Here is a 22,186-nt window from a genome sequence, read left to right as displayed (position 1 = left end):
TACAATACTGTCACTGCCTTGAGGACTTGACAACAACATCGCACTCAACGTCAACAAGACCAAGGAATTGACTGTGGACTTCAGGACGGGGAAGTCGGGAGAACTCACACCAGTCCTCATTGAGGGGTCAGCGGTGCAAAGGGTGAGCAGCTTCAAGTTCCTGGTCGTAAACACCTCGGAGGATCTATCTTAGGCCCAACACATTGATGCGGCTCGACTTCATCAGGAGTTTGAGGAGATTCGGTGTGTCACCAAAGACTAACAAATTTTTATAGATGTACAGTGGAGAGCATTCTGACTGACTGCATCACCGCCTGGTATGGAGGCTCCAATGCACAGGATCGCAAGACACTGCAGAGGGTTGTAGACTCAGCCAGCTCCATCACGGGAACAACCCTCCCCACCATCAAGGACATCTTCAAGAGGTGGTGACGCAAGAAGGTGGCATCCATCATTAAGGACCCTCACCATCCAAGGACATGCTCTCCTCTCATTACTACCATCGGGGTGGAGGTACAGGAGCCTGAAGACCCACACTCAACGATTCAGAAACAGCTTCTTCGCCATCAGATTTCTGAACAGTCCATGAACCCATGAACACTACCTCATTATTTCTTTTCCTTTTGCACTATTTATGTGATTTATAGTAATTTTATGTCCTTGCACTGTACTGCTGCCGCAAAACAACAAATTTCACGTCATCTAAGTCAGTAGTAACAAACCTGATCCTGAAATTTTCACCCGACATTTCCAATAGGTAACAGATGGGCCTGTTTCTGTTTTGTACAACTCGAAAGGCCACATTGCAGGGGGCACCAGTGCCATTGGACAATGGGGCATAGAGTTGCAGTCCTGTACCTCCATACTGGTGGCATAACAAACTCAGCTCCGTTACGGCAAGAAACAGAGACTCAGCACTGAAGCTGAACTTTGGAAAGAGATCTATCAGCAAGGGCTGCCGTGCACAAGCTCATACCAACAGCGACTGACAACTAGAACCAGGTCATAGACTTATAGCCATAGAGTCAGAAGCACGGGAACATCCACCATGTCTATAACGACCATCACACACCTATCGATACTAATCCCATGGTCCAGAGCCTTCCACGTCTTGGCAACTTGAATGTGTTTTTTGCCCACTTGGATAAGATGTATCCAAGAAGAGACTGATAAGATTTTGGAATATTAAGCAATTAAGGGCAGGAAAGTGAGGTAAAGGGTTAGCCTTGACCTTACGGAGCAGTTGAGAAGGGCTGAATGTCTTATTCTGGATTCTTTTTCTTATGTAAACCTGCACGGCCACACCCGAGACCTGGTGGATTTGTCTCAGCAGTTCTTTTTGAGCCAGCATACATATAAGCCAAATGGCCTCTTTTTGCTCCATCATTTTCTAAGATTCTGTGACTTAGTACAAAAGATGGCTGAAGGCAGGGCAGAAAATAACTTGTCCTTTTAAGATAGTCAAAAGGTCACTCTGGTACAATTTTATTACTAGCTATGTTATTATTTTTCTTATTCTAAGTAAGACTTTTCACATTCACACAGAACAAAAAACTCAGAAGTACATACGGTTGCGAAGGTCAGTGGTTAGAATGTGTTTGGCTGCGATCAGAAGTTCCTTCCGCAGATGGGCAGTTTCAGAAGGACAGTTAGACAACAGTTGGAGCATTCCTTTCACCATTTGCTGTGAATACTTTCCCACCAACTCCTATGGAAAGAGAGGGAGAATTGGTTACGGAACCTCTCGCATGGTCCAACTCGCACTATAATTCCAAGGAAAAAGTGCATACCTGATAGATTCTTATGATATAAGCGAGAAAGGACAACGTTTTAATCTGTGCAGCAATGAAATCAGCATACAGCTCCTTGTTGTAAAGCTTATTTTGTCTACAATGAAAAAGAGACATACATTAAGATTCAAATTTAGGAATTCAGATGTCTAATTTTCTGTCAAATAAAATGCGCAACAACTTATCGAGAACAGGGCAAGGAAATTAAAAGATATCTTTTACACTAAACACTTAAAAGTGAAAATCTACCTGCAATGTAATCATCCACAAAGAACATTTGGCATAACCTACAGAGTCCCACAAAACCCCAACTTCATCTATTGTTGAAATTACAGATATGACTCATTTAAAAGACTTAATTTGTTTGTATCAACCAAAGCTTTCCCGCGGTAATGATCACCAGCCCAGACCAAAATCTAATCCAATCCAACTGTTGCCACCAATTTCTTTGCTGGAGAGACTTCCTGAAAATATTCAATTGCCTTCCCTCAAGACAGTTCCAGCATCAACCCATACAAAGCTCTACTTGTAACCTTGACCACTGCTGTGACGCGTAATGTTTCACAGTACAGGAAGCAATTGCATCAGTGATTGACATATTCCAAAACCCAGGACCATTAGGAGTGGACAGCGGCAGCTCAGGCTTGGGACTTTTCACTGCAGACCCCGGATACCAAACATCAAAATGTCCCAATAGTTTAAGCTAAACGCTGGCAGTCCCTGCGGAAGAAGCTGACCATATCTTGTTGAGGTCTAGTCCAACTCAGGGGCAACAACGAGGAGAGTTCCCTTTGATACCAGCTAAAATAATTTATATTAACCAACATAAAAAACTGAGCAAAAAAGACAGTTAGCAGGAAAGGACAAAGGAAAAATTGGAATGAAAATGTCTGAACTTCTACTCTGAACATTTCCAAAGAGATATATTCCCAGGATTTTCCATGTCCTTTTGTGTGTGCTTTGGTACTTTTTATCATTCGGCAAAAAGGTGTTTTAATCCTGGATACAAACCAGTAAATTTATCCTATATAAAGAAGACAACCACCAAGAAATTTTTGGTCATCTACTAGAGAATGAGAAAGGCTACTATAATTCTGCGACAAGTCAGAGACTTTAGGATAACCCCAAATATTGTTGGTCAAATCCCCTGGAAGATTATATTTTGCATCCATTACTACTTCCCATGATTTAAGATATCTTTATTAGTCACATGTACATCAAAACACACAGTGAACCACATCTTTTGCGTAGAGTGTTCTGGGGGCAGCCCGCAAGTGTCGCCACGCTTCCAGCGCCAACATAGCACGCCCACAACTTCCGAACCCACGTCTTTTGGAATGTGGGAGGAAACCGGAGCACCCGGAGGAAACCCACGCAGACACCGGGAGAACGTACAAACTCCTTACAGGCAGCGGTGGGAATTGAACCCGGGTCGCTGGTGCTGTAATAGCGTTACTCTAACCGCTACACTACCGTGCTACATCTGGGTGTCTGCTCCACTACTTTTCAAAATTATATTAAACAGATGGAATGAGACTCAATAAAAATATGGACAAGACTATCTTAAAACCATCATATATTTTTTATGAAAAGCAAAAACCTGTAGTCTACAGCACCACCTGGAGGAACACCACTTACCTTGCTTGAGGTGTAACTTGCAGCATGATGGTGCTCATAATTAAAGGGACAAATTCAGACACGACATTGTGTATACTCTGCTTGTACAGCTGAAATGAAGCAGGAACATTATTATATTTTAGACCAATTCTTGGCATTTAATGTAGCATAAACTCCCTTTTTTTTAAAACTTTAGTCCAATGCTCAATGACATGAAATTATGCTTTAGATCCACACAGCCATTGAGAAACAGCTCTGTACCAAGAGTTCCGTCTCAGCTCTGCTACCAAGGAGAGGAACCCCAGAAAAAAATTCTAGCACCAGATTCCTGGCATCCAGTTCCCAGGAGGTAGGGTGAGGGTCAAGAGTACAGTGCTTGGTTAAGGAGAGCAGATGGTGAACTAGACCCAAAAACTCTGACAGATTATAATTCGCTGGGAGAGAGGGAGGCAAAACAGACATCACTGGCAGTTTTCAATGCACAACTCGTTCAAGTTCTTTCCCTGCTATAATCAGTAATCCCCAGCAGGGCAACTTCACTACCAAAGGGGCATTCAACCTTCACAGACCCACCAGGAAAGTTAATATCACTGAAATCAATCCGTTTCCCTTCCGTGCTTAGGGTCCCATTTGTTCGGAGGAGGGAAGAGCGGGAAGAGCAGCACTGACAACTCCTTCTTCCTCAGGGCCAAGGACAGATAAGCATCCCTGATGAGGTGCTGGATCCTTCAGGATTCCCATGTGAAAAGACAAATAGGGCAGGGGAGAGGATAACACAGCGCTACAGAAGTGATCACAAGGCAATGAATCACACAACAAGCCTCCATCTATATGGTGTCACGGAAACCAGCCTCCCCTCCTTGGACTCAGTCTTTACCTCTCGCTGCCTTGGCGAAGCAGCCAGCATAATCAAAGACCCCACCCACCCGGGACATTCTCCCTTCTCTCCTCTTCCATCTGGTAGAAGATACAGGAGCCTGAGGGCACGTACCACCAGACTTAAGGACAGCTTCTATCCCACAGTGATAAAGCTATTGAACAGTTCTCTTATACGATGAAATGGACTCTGACCTCACGATCTACCTTCTTGTGACCTTGCACCTTATTGCACTGCACTTTCTCTGTAGCTGTGACACTTTACTCTGTACTGTTATTGTTTTTAACCTGTACTACCTCAATGCACTCCGTACTAACTCAATGTATCCGCACTGTGTAATGAATTGACCTGTACGATTGGTATGCAAGACAAGTTTTTCACAAGTGACAATAATAAACCAATACATGACTGATCGATGTTAGTAAGTGGATGGGGATACAGCCAGCAGTAATATTACCCACTGCTATGCAAGGATAACAACTCAAGTAGCAGCCACACAGATTACACCGGATCAGCAGCCCAACAACATCGACATTCCCAAGTTTCACAATAATTCTGGAATTGCACCATTCAGGAAAGCAGCAGGTTTAGCATGATAAAGCGTGAGATAGCTACCCACAACGAAGGAGAATGGTAAGTGGAGAGTTTTGAAGGACACTGTCAGTCGAAGGCAACACTGGCAGATACATACAGGTGCTTCCTGCACAAAGACTCGGCTGTCCACACCACTGGGTGAGAAGGTGTTGCCAAAGAACAGAAAAACAAAATGAACGCCACAGGAGTGGCAACAAGATGCCAGGATGAATAATTCCTTTTACAGTAACAGGAAACTCTAGTAACTACCTGATACATGAGAACGACAATGATCGGCAGCTCAGCCAGGACCTTGAGCGAAAGGGAACCTCTGGGAATTATGGTATGCTGAAAAATAAATATTTTATATAAAAATGGGGTCTCTCATTAATCTAAACACAAAGTACAATCATTTCATAAACATAAAAAGATGCCTGGAATGGGTTGCTGGGACTGGTGGTGGAAGCAGATACGATAGTGGCATTTAAGAGGCTGTTAGATGGACACGTGAATGTGCAGGGAATGGAGGGATACGGATCACGTGCAGGCAGAAGAGATTTAGTTTAATTCAGCATCAAGTTCAGCACAGACATTGTGGGCTGAAGGGCTTGGTCCTGTGCTATACTTCTGTGTTCTTTCTTACACAGGACTGATTTCAGAAGGACACCAAAGGCCATTAAAACAATTTTTTTTAGGAAAAAGAAGTCCAATTTACTTTGATGAACAGTAAAACTAATGTCCCTACATCCTCAGGACTCTGCTGGTGCCAGACAGGTGATATTCTGAAATATTGGATATTATTTCTGTTAATACACAAATACATTTTTAATTCACTTCTTTTAAGATATTACACTAATAAATTTTCCAGTGAACCAGGCGAATTTAAAGGAAGCACAGAAAAGAGGGCCCCAGTGAATTCAAAAGGACAGCGGGAAACGGGGCCCCAGTGCGTTCACAGGAGCAGGAAACGGGGCCCCAGTGCGTTCACAGGAGCAGGAAACGGGGCCCCAGTGAATTTAAACAGAGCACAGGAAATAGAATCATTGGGATTTCCAAACAATAGGATAATGGAGTATCTGAGTTTTACTGTAATAAGAAAAGAGATTCATTAATTTAATTGACTTCCAAGTGATACAGCCAGCATTTACTTGAAGTGTAGAAGACCGAAGATGACCCAAGTAGGAAATTTAGGTCATTTAGACCTTCACCCCTGCTACACCATTCAATTAAATCAAGCTACCCATCCCATTTTGTGCATCTCTTTTAAAAATTAAATGTTTAAAAATACAGATAAAAATTGCTATGATACTTTTTACAGCCAGTAACAGGAGACACATCTGTCCCTGAGTTTGAGTTTGAAACATCTGAGTTGCCAAGGTGAAGGACAATGCAAGTTTTGACAGGTGCACTTACTGTTCTTGATTCACTGTCCTCTCGCTCGGGATTGGTCTTGACTGCAACCTGAGTGATCATGCCCACCATCTCCGGGGAAGGAACGGTGTTGTCAGCGATTGCTTGGGGCTTCTCAAAGTATCGTGTCTAGGAGGAAGAACGGAAAATTAAGGATTTTTCCCCAAGAGGTGGGCAAAGATTTCATCGAGCAATCCCCAGCACAATACATACCACGACTTTCGGGAGATCATTGTAAATCTGCTTCACAAAATCAAGGAAGTGGTGAATCTGTATGGAAAAACAGACATTGCCTCAGGAAAACCATGATCATTTTATACCTGCATTCTTCAAAAATATCCCATCATCCAAAATGAATCAGAAACTTTGAAGTCATTAAGAATTTTAAGAAAGGTACATTTTAAAACATTAAAAACAATTATGAATCTCTTAAAAAATCAGGGATACAACACATGGTGGCTGAGTTACTGGACTAGTATCATGGGACCTGGACTAATGATCCAGGAACATGAGCTTGAATCTCACCAGAGTAGCTGGAGAATTTAATTAACGACTGGTATCAGTAGCAGTGATCATGAAACCACCAGACACTCACAAAGGTTTGGGGAAGGAAATCCAGAGTCCTTGCCCAGCCTGGCCTGTAGATGACTTGAGACTGCTCTCTGAACTTAGAGTCATAGAGTACTACAGCACAGAAACAGGCCCTTTGGCCCATCTCGTCCATGCCGACCTGATCTTCTGCCTAGTCCCATCTACCTGCACTCGGACCATATCCCTCCAATTCCCTCCCATCCATGTACCTACCCAAAATTCTCTTAAATTTTTGAATGGAACCCGCATCTACCAATTCCGCTGGCAGCTCGTTCCACACTCGCACCACCCTCTGAGTGAAGAAGTTTCCCCTTCAGATTCCCCTTATGTATTTCACCTTTCACCCTAAACCCATGTCCTCTAGTTCTAGTCTCACCCAACCTTAGGGGAAAAAGCCTGCATGCATTCACCCTATCTATGCCCCTCATAATTTTGCATACCTCTACAAGATCTCTCCTCATTATCCTGCACTCCAGGGAATGAAGTCCTAACCTATGCAACCTTTCCCTCTAACTTGGGTCCTTGTCTAGCAAAGCAGCTAATTCGAGGACCATTAGGGGATAGACCCTAAATGATGGTCTGACCAGCAACACACACATCCCACGAATGGAAAACGAAGTAACAGATGCGGGATTTCGAACCGAAACGTCAACAAATTTCTTTCCTCCCACAGATGCTGCTCGACCCGCTGAGTTCCTCCAGCAGGTTGTTTGTTGCTCCGGATTCCAGCAGCTGCAGCCTCTGGTGTCTCCAAAATAAAAGACGGTTCCACACAAGACACGGCACTGAAATGGTCAATTTCTGTACCTTTTGGTCTCTTTAGCAAGGACACTTACTTCCTGCGTGATGGGCGGTCGGAACTGTTTGTGCAATTCAATGATGACACGGAGACAAATAAGAACGTTCTCTTCATTCTCAACCTAAAACATCACATTAAACATGTAACCATCAGCAGAGGTTGTAACGCTTTGACTGTCCCATCCCTCATCTTAATTTTTAATCTATAATTATAATAAAACAAATGCAGCCTGGTATTACTAACTTTACAGCAGCATACTAGATGATCCATTCTGATCTGGGATAGGGCACCTTTCATATTTTATGACATAGAAAGCCATTTGGCCCACTGAATCTGTGCTGGCTCTTGGAGTATTCCCATCACTACACCCCACCCCCCAACCCTCGATTCCCCCACCACCCATCTACACTGGGGGCAATTTAGTGACCAATTAACTCACCAAGCTTCCCATCTTTGGGAAGCGGGTGGAAACCGGAGCATCTGAGGAAACCCAAGCAATGAGAACGTGCAAACTCCACACAGACGGCGCCCAGAGGTCAGGATCGAACCTGGGTCACTGGAGCTGTGAGGCAGGGGCTCCCGTAAGTGCAACACTGTGATGCACATACTACAGCTGTGCCTCTGTGCCACCCGATCCACTTGTACTAATAAAGCACCTCCACTCTAATGAAACATCCCAAGCCATTGAACTGATTTGCCACCAAACAATATAAACTGACAAAAGAGATATCAAAACTAACAAACAGTAATGATTAGAGAGCTAGATTTTAAAAATCAGCATCTGAAAGGGGGAAGAGTGAGGGAGAGAGACAGTGGGGTTTATGTGGGACTCCAAGGTCTTTGGAAGCTGAAAGTATGGTCCTCATTAATGGAATGCTTAAAATCAGGAGCATACAAGAGGCCACACTTGGATTCTAGAGGCTTTGTACCTGGGCACAAGTTAGAGAGGTACGTTGGGGAGGGGAGGAGAGGGGAAGGGTGAAGAAAGCTCATAACAAGGACTTGAAAACAAGGATGAGGATTTACTCGTGGCCCCTTTGGAGTGAGGGCCCACCGCATCAACAACCACATGGACAATGGACAACCAAGTTAAGATTCAGAAAGCAGTGTTTTGATTCAGGAACATTTATGAAGGGCAGCAGAGGGGTGGGCAGAATGGTGGTCAACCAGGAGAGCTTTGAAATGGCAAAGGCTCAAGGCTACCGAGGTACAGGCTGTCCCCGAGTTACCAACACTGACTTATGAACACCCCAAGAACAAGTTCCCATAGTATTATTGAAGTCAAAAGTCCAACATGCATTCATTTCTACAAACAGCAGAACAAGTTTCACAGAACATGAACATAGAACAGTACAGCACAGAACAGTCCCTCCAGCCCACAATGTTGTGCCGACATAGCTATTCCCTCCTGCCTACAGAATGCCCATATCCCTCTATTTTCCTCTCATTCATGTGCCCATCCAAGCCCCTCTTAAAAGCCTCCAATGAATTTGCCTCCACCACCCTATCAGGCAACGCATTCCAGGCATCCACCACTCTGAGTAAAAAAAACTTACCCCTCATGTCTTTTCTGAAACTACCCCCTCTCACCTTAAATGCATGCCCTCTGGTATTGGATCGCTCAATAATGGGAGAAAGATGTTGCTTGTCCACCCTATCTATGCCACTCATAATTTTATACACTTCCAACAGATCACCCCTCAGCCTCCACCACTCCAGAGAAAAGAGCCCAAGTTTGTCCAGCCTCTCCTGATAGCACATGCCCTCTAATCCAGGCAGCATCCCAGTAAACCTCCTCTGCACCCTCTCTAAAGCCTCGACATCCTTCCTATAGTGAGGTGACCAGAATTGCATGCAATGCACGCAAGGATTGCACACCCCCCCAGCTCTCTCTCTCCACTTTTAGTAATTATTCTTTCTTATCAGTCTATGTGTCGTTGATGCCATTCATTACAATGCTGCGGAGGTATGGTTACCACAGAGTGAACCTTGTGTATTTTCTGACACAAACAAAATTGACTCAAGAACATCTGTCAAAACAGAACCCCTTCATTATCCGGGGACACCCTGTACGGTTGAGGGTTTCAGCAGAGGAACTGGAGCAGGAGTAGAGGCACTATCCCACAACCACTGACACCACCTCCTCGCCCACATCCCCAACCCCCACCGCCCTGTATCCAATTTATACCTTCACTTGTTCCTTTACTTTTGGAGCGTTTAAGAATGAGCACTGATCATTTGAAACACAGGATTCTGAGGGGGCTCAACAAAATATACATCGAGGCGTTTTCCTGACAGGGGAATCTAGAACTGGGGGCATAGATACAGAATGAAGGGTCACCCATTTAAAAGAGACATGAGGAGGAATTTTTCCTCTCAGCAGTCACAACTTCTGGAATTTTCTATTCGTTAGAGTTAGAAGGTCTGAATCCTGAAATATATTCAAGGCCTAGACATGTTTTCAGTCTATTATGGAGCCAAGGCTTATGAGGAACAAGTAGGAATGTGGAGCCATGTACAATGTCAGAAAAGCCGTGATCCTAATGAACAGTGGAATAGGCTTAAGAATTTACATGGCCTACTGACTGCTCTTATTTCTTAACATATTCTTAAATGCAGCACTTTCTGTAGTTCTCTCTTCATCAGGCTGTACCACAACTCCTTGTGGATGATGGTACTTCCCCTGATACGTTCCTGCTCTGCCTCTGCTGGTATCCTTTGTTTCCAGCTAAGTATCTATCCAGCTCTTAGCTCTGAGTCAGAAGGCCACCAGTTCAAATCCCATCCCCGCCTCTTGAGGCGTTGGACCCCTTGAGGGGTTGACGCACCCAGTGAAGAACTGAAGGTGTGCTGCAGTGTCAGAGGTGCTATTTTGAGTGAAAAACCATAAGATACAGGAGCAGAATTGGACCGTGGCTGATTATTTTCCTCAACCCCATTCTCTCACCTTCTCCCCATAACCCCCACAGCAAACAAGAACCTGTCAATCTCTGCCTTAAATACACACAATGACTTGGCCTCCACAGCCCTCTGTGGCAACGAACTCGACAGATTCGCCACCCTCTGGCTGAAGAAATTCCTCATCAAGAGTCAAACTCTGCGTACTAAAGCAGAAGTAACTGATCACCATGACAATATATGAAGAGAACGTTAGTTCTCCTTACTGTTATACCTCAACCCACAACTTTAAAGAGCCAATACTTCAATGCTGGTTGTACTACAAACTCACCCCTATACTTCATGCATCAACAGTAACACTTCAAACAGAATTTAATTGATTGTAAATATATACCAATTGAAAACAATAAAGCAGCAAAGAAAATGTTAAAAACTTACTTCCAAAAACCGAAACATCACTGACAAAATATTTTTCGTGTGGGAACGCAAGTGCTCATTTGTTGGAATTCTGTGAATAATCTCAAGGACGAGTTTTCGAACTTGCTGGAAATATAGAACAGGGGCAGTAAAATTAAAATGGACCAGAAATCAAAAGCATGTCAATCGTATCGTACAAGTTGAATACAGCTCTGGAGTTATCTTTTGGAAAAAGGGTTGTCTAAAACAATTCTGAACAAATTATGGTGAAGTGGTTGTCAGACATTTTAAAGTACACAAATATGATAACTGAATTGGGATCTTCAACGACTTAACTTTTTTGAATATAGGGGATGTAAGATACCAGAGAATACTTCTTTGCAATGGGTAGAAGAGGAAAAATGGCTACGGATTCAGCTACTGGCTGAGATTGCTGCAACTCCTTAGCAGAGAAAAGCACGAGGCAACTGTCTCATCCTTGCAAGAACCTTGCCTTATACTTTGGCATATTACTTGAACACTCAGCCACAATAACCAATAGCTGAATCCTAATGCAAAAAGCACAGACAGCTCCCACATTCAAGTGCTGGAATACTACACAAGCTCAAAATGCATCAATAATTATTGTCAAGATAAATTCCTTAAAACATGGATTAGTTGCACTACCAATCAGTGAATTAAAATTCATTAAGACACGTATAAAATCATGAGGGGCATAGATAGGGTAAATGCATACAGTACAGTCTTTTTCCCAGGGTTGGGGAATCAAGAACTAGAGGGTGAGAGGGGAGAGATTCAACAGGAACCCGAGGGGCAACTTTTTCACCCAGAGGGTGGTCAGTGCGTGGAATGAGCTGCCAGAGGAAGTGGTTGAGGCAGGTACATTAACAACACTTAATTGACACCTGGACAGGTACATGGATGGAAAAGGTTTAGAGGGATATGGATCAAATGCAGGCAAATGGGACTAGCTTAGATGGGAATCTTGGTCAGCATGGATCAGTTAGGCTGAAGGGCCTGTTTGGTTTAATATTGTCACATGTACCAAGGTACAGTGAAAAACTTTGTTTTGCATGCCATCCATACAGATCAATTCATCACATCAGTGCATTGAGGTAGTACAAGGGAAAACAATAACAGAATGCAGAATAAAGTGTTACCGTTACAGAGAAAGTGCAGTGCAGGCAGACAATAAGGTGCAAGGCCTTAACTAGGTAGATTGTGAGGTCAAAAGTCCACCTTATCGTACTAATGGACCAGGTTCTTACTGGTTGGGAAATTACCACACAAAATGAACTATTAATATGCAGTTCAAGGTTTAAACGAAGCAAGCAAAATTTAATTTATCCAAATTAAAAATAGTTAGTTTTACACACACAGCAATAATGAGGTTGTTTTGCCAAGGAATATACAGTAACACACCACTTATCTTCTGAAGGAAAGAAAGTTAGCTTTCTGGTTTCAAAGTAAGATTGAACAGAATGAGAGTCTAAATTTTTCAACCCGTTATTGAGTCACTGGAGAAGAAAATTCCTGAGAGGCACCCCCGCCACGTACCTGGGCAGACTTTTCCTGAAGGAACTGCACTTCTCCATCTTGTAGGAATGTGAGAAAACGAGGAATGATGTGCTCAAGGAAAGTTGAGTACTGTGGTGAAGTGGTGACATTCTAAACAAAATAAAGGAAGGTACAGATTTTGTTTATAATCTGGAAAATAATGTCAAGGAAAACAAACCTAATATTATTCCTGTTCAAGCTACTAAAGTTAAAAACTACATTTAAGAAATACAAATTCTAAGTTTTACATAAGAACCACTATGCTTGGTCTTTAAGAAACTTTTACTGTTCATCTGTTTACATTCAGATTCCTAGAAGGTAAAATATGACGTTCATAGTAAAATTAAACCAAATCCATGCTTACCAAGGTGCCCAAAGTATGATTCATAGAAGCAATGGGAACCCAAACTTTAACTTTTGCTAATATCTGCAGTATGCCATCTGCACAAATTTGTTTTTTCAAAAATAAATTTTGTTCATAAAAAATATATCCAAGTACAAAAAAAATTGCATGGCTCTCTTTACATTTGTAACGTTGTTCAGTCCATTCAGTGTCATCCGTACTATACATTGGTAATGTTCACACATTTTCTGTGCAAAGCACCATTAATACTCATGTGGCCTCCTGGGATGATACACATTTCAAGTGCTTGAAGGGCTTCTACACCAGGCAGCCCCTCAATGTCTAGTGGTAGGGCTGTGGTCCTTCCCCACAGAGCCTTTGCATTGGCTGCACTGAGCTTCAGTGCATCCCTCAGCACGTACTCCTGCAGCCTGGAATGTGCCAGTCAGCAGCATTCCCCTACGGACACCTCATTGTACTGGAAGATCGACTAGCTTTGGGCAGACCAAAGAGCGTCTTTCACCAAAGCTGATGATCTTCCAGCAGCACTTGATGTCTGTGTCAGAATGGCCCCTAGGAACAGCCTGTAGGTTCAACAAAATCTTTATCCAGAGAGTCATCTGGAGCTTCCAACCCACTGATGCATCTTAAGGTGAATAGTACAAATACTTATAACAGGAAGCAAGAGGGGGAAAGGAATAGCAGGATATGCTGGTACAGCACAATGCAAAGGGGCGGGAGGAGGCTTGTATGCGTGTACATAAACATCAGCACAGCCCAGTTAAGAATGTAAGAAATGGGAGGAGCAGTGAGCCAAGTGCCACTCACATCTGCTTCGCCATTCGATAAGATCATAGTTAATTCAATCTTGGCCTCAACCCCACTTTCCCCATACCCCTTGGGCAGAATGACCTATTCTTAAGCTGTAAATTCAACGAGTCTAGTGGTGGTGTGATATTCTTGGTAGCTTTCTCATTTAAGCTAGAGCTCTTAATCTATGTTCACTGCAAGATTCCAACTTCAGGAGAAACACAAACTTTTTTGAATTCACACAGAACATCATTCCAGTTGGGAACTTACTTCAAAGTTTTCACTGACTTCCTGCATCATTTTTAGTTTGGTTTCATCAGCTGCAAAGAAAAGAATATTCCTTTAGATCAGAAACAACACCTGGTCTAATTTGATTTTAATATTACTGTCCAACAGAAGCAATCAGATCTTATCAGTTTGACTAACATCGCCCGTAATAGAAAGTAGCATCACCGTCACACCAGTACACACACGCACACACAACCAACACACAGACGTAAACACTCATAGCCACTTTCTATATCGTCTCAAGGGCTCCAGCAACTTGTCTCCATCATTTTGCTTCTGTTTAAATTCTGAATCATTCTGTCAATTTTGATAAACTGCTTAATTTCAAAACAACCAACAGGTTCCTTTATGTCATCATTTCAGCTGCTAATGTGAGTCAATGGCACCTTTAATTCCATTTCTCTGTTCCCATTTGCTGAATCATAAAGCACAGGGATTGCTAACTCTATAAATTGAGGGACAGAGGTCAAAAAGCAGCAAAGCTTCAGACATCACTGGTTTGTCCTCCGCTGGAGCACTGTGTCCAATAATAGGCATCGCACATTCGGAAGGATGTCATGATGGTGCAGAATGTGTGGAATGGCCCCAGTGCTGAGGAATCTGACACACATGGAGACACTGTTGCTGCTGCTAGTTTCCAAGAGCTGAGAGAATGACTTAGATTAAATAAGGAGAAACTGTTTTCTCAACAGGGAAATCAAAAGAGGGTACAAATATAAGGTGAGCAACAAAATAACGGGCAAGGGAATGGGCAGAATTTATTTTATTTACACAGTTGGTGTACAGTGATATGGAACTTGCTATCTGAAGCAAATTCAAAAAAGAACTGGTTAAAACATGTGAGACAAAACTTGGGGCCAAGCAGGTACAGCGAGGGAGTGGGACCTACATGTAAATAACCCAACATTCTTCATAGTGCAGGCAATTTACTGTACAAGACAAACATGGAAAATATTTGGATGTGGTCTGCCTTAATGTAAACTACACCGCAATTAAATCAAACCCACAACCCTCGGTATTAGTTCCAGGATCTTTTTAATCTGCTCCTTGTACCCAAGCAGGACACTTCATGTTAACATTACCACTGAACAGCAGCGGACTAAGAGAGAGGATTTGTAAAGTAAGATTAAAATAAGGTATCTTTATTAGTCACATGTACATCGAAACACAGTGAAATGCATCTATTGCGTAGAGTGTTCTGGGGGCAGCCCGCAAGTGTTGCCACGCTTCCGGCACCAACATAGCATGGCCACAACTTCCTAAACTGTACGCCTTTGGAATGTGGGAGGAAACCTGAGCACCTGGAGGACACCCACGCAGACACGGGGAGAACGTACAAACTCCTTACAGACAGCGACCAGAATTGAACCCGGGTCGCTGGCAGCTGCAATAGAGTTACACTAACCGCTACACCACCGTGTGCGATACAGAGTGCCATACTGTCAAGGGGTGGGAGGGGCGGCTAAATTCAGGCTCTGTTTACCATGATGGACACAAAAATGCCTCAGCACTGTCGAAAGAAGGACAATGGGTTTATTCAATTATGGCAATGTTGAAAAATCACTGCACTTCAAAAGTTCACTGGCAGGGAAGTGCTTTGGGATATCCACCTCAAGGACTCAAAAGGTAACAGTAAACCCAAATGGTCAAGGCTACAGATCAAAACAAAACTTCAAAACCGTGATTGAGAGGTGTTTGTTAGGCAAGAGTAACAAAGGAGACCGGACCAAGTCAGGTAAGATACAGAGCAATTACAGAAAACTAGAAATAGATCGAAGATATATATAATGGCCTCTGCCCGTTCCCACATCTTTGACACGGCAGACATGATAAAGCCGCGGAACTTACGGGTGTTGCTGTCTGTCAGAGCGGCCACAAATTGAAGGTACTTCTTCATTAAAGTGGTCTGGTCCACCACAGCTCCTGGAGTTGCCACAAATGCCATGCTGGTTCAAAGTGTAGCACCAGCTAGATTTGGGAGGGGTCTCTCACACACCAGAACTGTTTCCAAGGGGTGATGGGTCACCTGCAAACATTGGGGGGCAGGAAAAAAGGTCTGTGTCAAACTATTTACCTTCTTTGACAATCAAAAGATGAAGGGAACTTTATAATTCAAGATTTAGATCTTGGTATTCATGTAATTCAAATATAATTTCTGAGAAACCTATAGGATGGATAACATAATTGGACAAAAGATAATCCTATTTGAAGAATATGTGCCCACCAAGAAAAAAAAATTCATTAAATGGAAATAAGCTTACATTATTCATTTATTGTTAAATAGTCCCAGGAAACAATAGGGAGAAACAGAAGACTGTAGATGCTGGAACTTGGAGCAACAAACAAGAGGCTGGAGGAACTCAGCGGGTCAGAAAAGCATCTGAGGAGGGACGTGGACAGTCGATGTTTCAGGTTGAGACAGACGAAGGGTCTCAACCCAAAACGTCAACTGTCCACTTCCCACCACAGAGACTGCCTGACCCGCTGAGTTCCTCCAGCATCTTGTTTGATGCTGATAAACAAGTTGTCCAAAATTCAGTCAGGCCCTCTCTTATCTTGAGGACAGCTTTCAGAACATCGTCACTGTAACCCAAAACCTGCTGCAATTCACAAAAGGAGCATTTTGTACTTGTTACAATGGTGAACATCACCAGTTCTCTGCTGCTGGGGACAATGGTCATCCATCAGTAAGATTCACTGTCTGCCCCCCTCTCCCCCCGGATAGCCCCCTCTCCCCGAGGGTCCCCCACCTACCTCAACCCCCTCTCCCCAACCGGATGCCTCCCCTGCCCCCTCTCCCCACTGTCCCCCACCCCCTGCCTCCCTCTCCCACCACCCCCCCAGATACCTCCCCTGCACCCTCTCCCCCTGGAGTCCCCCACTCCCTGCCTCCCTCTCCCACCTCCACCCCCTCTCCCCCCCGGATGCGTCCCCTGCCCCCTCTCCCCCTGGAGTCCCCCACCCCCTGCCTCCCTCTCCCACCACCCCCTCTCCCCCCAGATGTCCCTCCGGTGCCCTCCTGCCCCCTCGCCCCCTCTCCCCCCAGGTGCCCACCCCCCAGTGTCCCCCCTCCACCCCTCTCCCCAGAGATGCCACCCAGGTGCCCCAGGGTCCCCCACCCACCTCCACCTCCTCTTCCCCCCCGGATGCCCCTCCTGCCCCCTCTCCCCCCTGGTACCCCCCACCCCACATCCACCCCCTCTCCCCCTCGGATGCCCCTCCTGCCCCCTCTCCCCCCGGAGTCCCCCACCACCCCCTCTCCCCCCAGGGTCCCCCACCCACCTCCACCCCCTCTCCCCCCAGATGCCTCCCTGCACCCTCTCCCCCTGGAGTCCCCCACCCCCTGCCTCCCTCTCCCACCTCCACCCCCTCTCCCCCCAGATGTCCCCCCGGTGCCCCCCTGCCCCCTCGCCCCCAGGTGCCCACCCCCCAGTGTCCCCCCTCCCACCCCTCTCCCCAGAGATGCCACCCAGGTGCCCCCCCCCCGCCCCCTCTCCCACCTGTCCCCTCTCCTCCCAGGGTCCCCCACCCACCTCCACCTCCTCTCCCCCCCGGATGCCCCTCCTGCCCCCTCTCCCCCCGGTGCCCCCACCTCCACCCCCTCTCACCTTCAGATGCCCCTCCTGCCCCCTCTCCCCCCGGATGCCCCTCCTGCCCCCTCTCCCCCTGGATGCCCCCACCTCCGCCCCCTCTCCCCTTCGGATGCCCGTCCTGCCCCCTCTCCCCCCGGAGTCCCCCACCTGCCACCTCTCCCACCAGAGTCCCCCACCCCCCGCCTCCCTCTCCCACCTCCACCCACTCTCCCCCCCGGATGCCCCCCCTGGTGCTCCCCTCTCCCCCAGGGGTTCGCCCCCACTGCCCCCTACCCCCGGTGCCCCCCTCTCCCACCCACTCCCCACAGATCCCACCCCAGTGCCCCCCACCCCCTCTCCCCCTCCGTAACCCCCCTGCCCCCCTCCCCTGCTGCCCCCCCTCTCCCCCCGATAACCTCCTCTCCCCCAGGGGTTCGCCCCCCGCCCCCTCTCCCCAGTGCCTCCCTCTCTCACCTCCACCCTCTCTCCCTACCCCAGTACCACCCTGGCCCCCTCTCCCCCGTACCCCCCTGCCCCCTCCCTCCCTCTCCCCCCCTCCCCCCTCCTCCCTCTCCCTCCCCCCCCTCTCCCCCCTCCCCCTCTCCCCCTCCCTCCCCCCCCTCCCCCCTCCCTCTCCCCCTCTCTCCTCCCTCCCTCCCCCCCCTCTCCCCTCCCTCTCCCCCCCTCCCCCCTCCCTCTCCCCCCTCCCTCTCCTCCCTCTCTCCCCCCCTCCCTCTCCTCCCTCTCCCCCCCTCCCTCCCCCCCCTCCCTCTCCTCCCTCTCCCCCCTCCCTCCCCCCCCTCCCCCTCCCCCCTCTCCCCCCCCTCCCCCTCCCCCCCCTCTCCCCCCCTCTCCCTCTCCCCCCTCCCCCCTCCCCCTCTCCCCCCCTCCCCTCCCTCCCCTCCCCTCTCCCCCCTCCCCCCCTCCCCCTCCCCTCCCTCCCCTCTCCCCCCTCCCCCCCTCCCCCTCCCTCCCCTCCCCTCTCCCCCCTCCCCTCCCTCCCCTCTCCCCCCTCCCCCCCTCCCCTCTCCCTCTCCCCCCTCCCCTCTCCCTCTCCCCCCTCCCCTCCCTCTCCCCCCTCCCCTCCCTCCCCTCCCTCCCCCCCCTCCCCCCCCCTCCCCTCCCTCCCCTCTCCCTCTCCCCTCCCTCCCCTCTCCCTCTCCCCCCCTCCCCTCCCTCCCCTCTCCCTCTCCCCTCCCTCCCCTCCCTCCCCTCTCCCCCCCTCCCCTCCCCTCCCTCTCCCCCCCTCCCCTCCCTCCCCCCCCCTCCCCTCCCCTCCCTCCCCCCCTCCCCTCCCTCCCCTCTCCCTCCCCCCCTCCCCTCCCTCCCTCCCCTCTCCCCTCCCCTCCCTCCCCCCTCCCCTCCCTCCCCCCCCTCCCCTCCCCTCCCTCCCCCTCCCTCCCTCCCCCTCCCCTCCCCTCCCTCCCCTCTCCCTCTCCCCTCCCTCCCCCCCTCCCCTCCCTCCCCTCTCCCTCTCCCCTCCCTCCCCTCTCCCTCTCCCCCCCTCCCCTCCCTCCCCTCTCCCTCTCCCCTCCCTCCCCTCTCCCTCTCCCCCCCTCCCCTCCCCTCTCCCTCTCCCCCCCTCCCCTCCCCTCCCTCTCCCCCCCTCCCCTCCCCTCCCTCCCCCCCCTCCCCTCCCCTCCCTCCCCCCCCCTCCCCTCCCCTCCCTCCCCCCCCCTCCCCTCCCTCCCCTCCCTCCCCCCCCCTCCCCTCCCTCCCCTCTCCCTCCCCCCCTCCCCTCCCCTCCCTCCCCTCTCCCTCTCCTCCCTCCCTCCCTCCCCTCTCCCTCCCCTCCCTCCCCTCTCCCTCTCCCCCCTCCCCTCCCCCTCCCCCCCCTCTCCCCCTCCCCCCCTCCCTCCCCTCTCCCCCTCCCCCCTCCCCTCCCTCCCCTCTCCCCTCCCCCCCCTCCCTCCCCTCTCCCCCTCCCCCCCTCCCCTCCCTCTCCCCCCCCTCCCTCCCCTCTCCCCCTCCCCCCCTCCCCTCCCTCTCCCCCCCCTCCCTCCCCTCTCCCTCTCCCCCCCTCCCCTCCCTCTCCCCCCCCTCCCTCCCCTCTCCCTCTCCCCCCCTCCCCTCCCCCTCCCTCCCCCCCCTCCCCTCCCCTCCCTCTCCCCCCTCTCCCCCCCTCCCCTCCCTCTCCCCCCCCTCCCTCCCCTCTCCCCCTCCCCCCTCCCCTCCCTCTCCCCCCCCTCCCTCCCCTCTCCCCCCCCCTCCCTCCCCTCTCCCCCCCCCTCCCTCCCCTCTCCCTCTCCCCCCTCCCCTCCCTCTCCCCCCCTCCCTCCCTCCCCTCTCCCTCTCCCCCCCTCCCCTCCCCCTCCCTCCCCCCCCTCCCCTCCCTCTCCCCCCTCTCCCCCCCTCCCCTCCCTCTCCCCCCCCTCCCTCTCCCCCCCCTCCCCTCCCCTCCCCTCCCTCTCCCCCCCTCCCTCTCCCCCCCTCCCCTCCCCTCCCCTCCCTCTCCCCCCCTCCCCTCCCCTCCCTCTCCTCCCCTCCCCCCCTCCCTCTCCCCCCCTCCCCTCCCCTCCCTCTCCCCCCCTCCCCTCCCCTCCTCTCCCCCCCCCTCCCCTCCCCTCCCTCTCCCCCCCTCCCCTCCCCTCCCTCTCCCCCCCTCCCCTCCCCTCCCTCTCCCCCCCTCCCCTCCCCTCCCTCTCCCCCCCTCCCCTCCCTCTCCCCCCTCCCCTCCCCTCCCTCTCCCCCCCTCCCCTCCCTCTCCCCCCTCTCCCCCCCTCCCCTCCCCTCCCTCTCCCCCCCTCCCCTCCCCTCCCTCTCCCCCCCTCCCTCTCCCCCCCTCCCCTCCCCTCCCTCTCCCCCCCTCCCTCCCCTCCCTCTCCCCCCCTCCCCTCCCTCTCCCCCCCGTCCCTCTCCCCCCCTCCCCTCCCTCTCCCCCCCTCCCCTCCCTCTCCCCCCCTCTCCCCCCCTCCCCTCCCCTCCCTCTCCCCCCTCCCCTCCCCTCCCTCTCCCCCCCGTCCCTCTCCCCCCCTCCCCTCCCCTCCCTCTCCCCCCCGTCCCTCTCCCCCCCTCCCTCTCCCCCCCTCTCCCCCCTCCCCTCCCCTCCCTCTCCCCCCTCCCCTCCCCTCCCTCTCCCCCCCCCCCCTCTCCCCCCCTCCCCTCCCCTCCCTCTCCCCCCTCCCCTCCCCTCCCTCTCCCCCCCGTCCCTCTCCCCCCCTCCCCTCCCCTCCCTCTCCCCCCCGTCCCTCTCCCCCCCTCCCTCTCCCCCCCTCTCCCCCCTCCCCTCCCCTCCCCTCCCTCTCCCCCCTCCCCTCCCCTCCCTCTCCCCCCCTCCCCCCTCCCCTCCCCTCCCTCTCCCCCCCGTCCCTCTCCCCCCCTCCCTCTCCCCCCCTCTCCCCCCTCCCCTCCCCTCCCTCTCCCCCCTCCCCTCCCCTCCCTCTCCCCCCCTCCCCTCTCCCCCCCGTCCCTCTCCCCCCTCCACCACCTCACCTCGTCCCCGCGCTCCGCCACCGCCGCCCGCCAGCCTCCTCACCGCTGCCCGCTGCCTCCGCGCCCACAGCCCGCCGCCCCCATAACACAAACCCCACAGCCCCTACCCCGGACCTCCATCCTAACTCCATCCCCCATGGGGCAGCTCGCACTCCCCCCGGGCCCAGGGCCAACCCTCTCCGGCCTCCTATTCAAAAAATAACCTGGGACTCATTTTCTCTGCGTAGCGACAAACGCGCGGCTGAGCAGCGCTGAGACCATCGAAAACGATGGTCTTTCTTGACATCATCAAGTCGCGACCAAACTGAACAAAATATGAAGAAACTTTATTTATAACTTCTCATTGCAACCAGAAACATTGGGGAAGTTCTCAGATTAGTTAACCAGAGAACTAAAGGAAAGATTTTGCAGGTGGAAAGATTGTCAAAAATTCAGGCTGACTTAATAACACCGTGTCTGCACACAAAAGTCAAATACCTCTCCCTTAAACCTGCCTGGGGTCACTTTGCACAAAAACCATTTGGGGGGGGGAGGGGGTTAAGTTGTAGGGAAACAAAAGTTTTGCCAAACTTTCTTTTTAGTTTTCCAAAGGTAGCAAGGTGCATGTATTACTTATTGGACGATTGGATTGTAAAGTGAAGCTTTGGCCCAAGACAATTGGAGGTCAGACTCTGCTACAGACTTAGCATCACACACACATTCAAAGCACACACAGACCCATTCTGAACACACACACGCGCACGCATGCATGACCCCGTTGACCCTCGACAATTTTTATAGATGCACCATATAAAACATCCTATCCAGATGCATCACAGTTTGGTACGGCAACTGATCTACCCAAGTCCGCAAAAAATTGTAGGGAGTTGTGGGCACAACTCAGCACATCACGGACACCAGCCTCCCTTCCATAGACTCTATCTACATTTCTCGCTGTCTTGGAAAAGCAGCCAATATAATAAAGGAACCCACCCAACCCGAACATCCTTCTCCCCCCTCTCATCAGGCAGAAGATTCAAAAGCCTTAAAGCATGTACCACCAGCTACAAGAAAAGCTTCTATTCCGCTGTTATAAGAGTATTGAACAGCCCTCTTGTATGATAGGATGGACTCTTGACCTCACAATCTACCTCGTTATGGCCTTGCACCTTATTGACTGCCTGCACTGCATTTTCCCTGTAACTGTAGCACTTTATTCTGCATTCTGTTATT

General features: G+C 50.1%; 1 protein-coding gene across 1 annotated transcript in view; it reads right to left on the bottom strand.

The window, feature by feature from the left end:
- trrap (transformation/transcription domain-associated protein) overlaps window positions 1-21,035 on the bottom strand; it is a 283,953-nt gene extending 262,918 nt beyond the window's left edge. The window contains 12 exon segments of the mRNA XM_052021047.1: window positions 1,570-1,708; window positions 1,791-1,887; window positions 3,429-3,517; window positions 5,128-5,205; window positions 6,271-6,396; window positions 6,481-6,537; window positions 7,695-7,778; window positions 10,994-11,098; window positions 12,530-12,640; window positions 13,953-14,002; window positions 15,819-15,996; window positions 20,975-21,035. Coding sequence (XP_051877007.1) covers window positions 1,570-1,708; window positions 1,791-1,887; window positions 3,429-3,517; window positions 5,128-5,205; window positions 6,271-6,396; window positions 6,481-6,537; window positions 7,695-7,778; window positions 10,994-11,098; window positions 12,530-12,640; window positions 13,953-14,002; window positions 15,819-15,915 — 1,033 coding nt within the window. The 5' untranslated portion in view covers window positions 15,916-15,996; window positions 20,975-21,035.
- Between the last annotated feature and the right edge of the window lie 1,151 nt (window positions 21,036-22,186).

The sequence above is a fragment of the Pristis pectinata genome, chromosome 8, assembly GCF_009764475.1.
Source record: "Pristis pectinata isolate sPriPec2 chromosome 8, sPriPec2.1.pri, whole genome shotgun sequence".
NCBI lineage: Eukaryota > Metazoa > Chordata > Chondrichthyes > Rhinopristiformes > Pristidae > Pristis > Pristis pectinata.
This window is presented reverse-complemented; position numbering and strand designations above follow the sequence as displayed.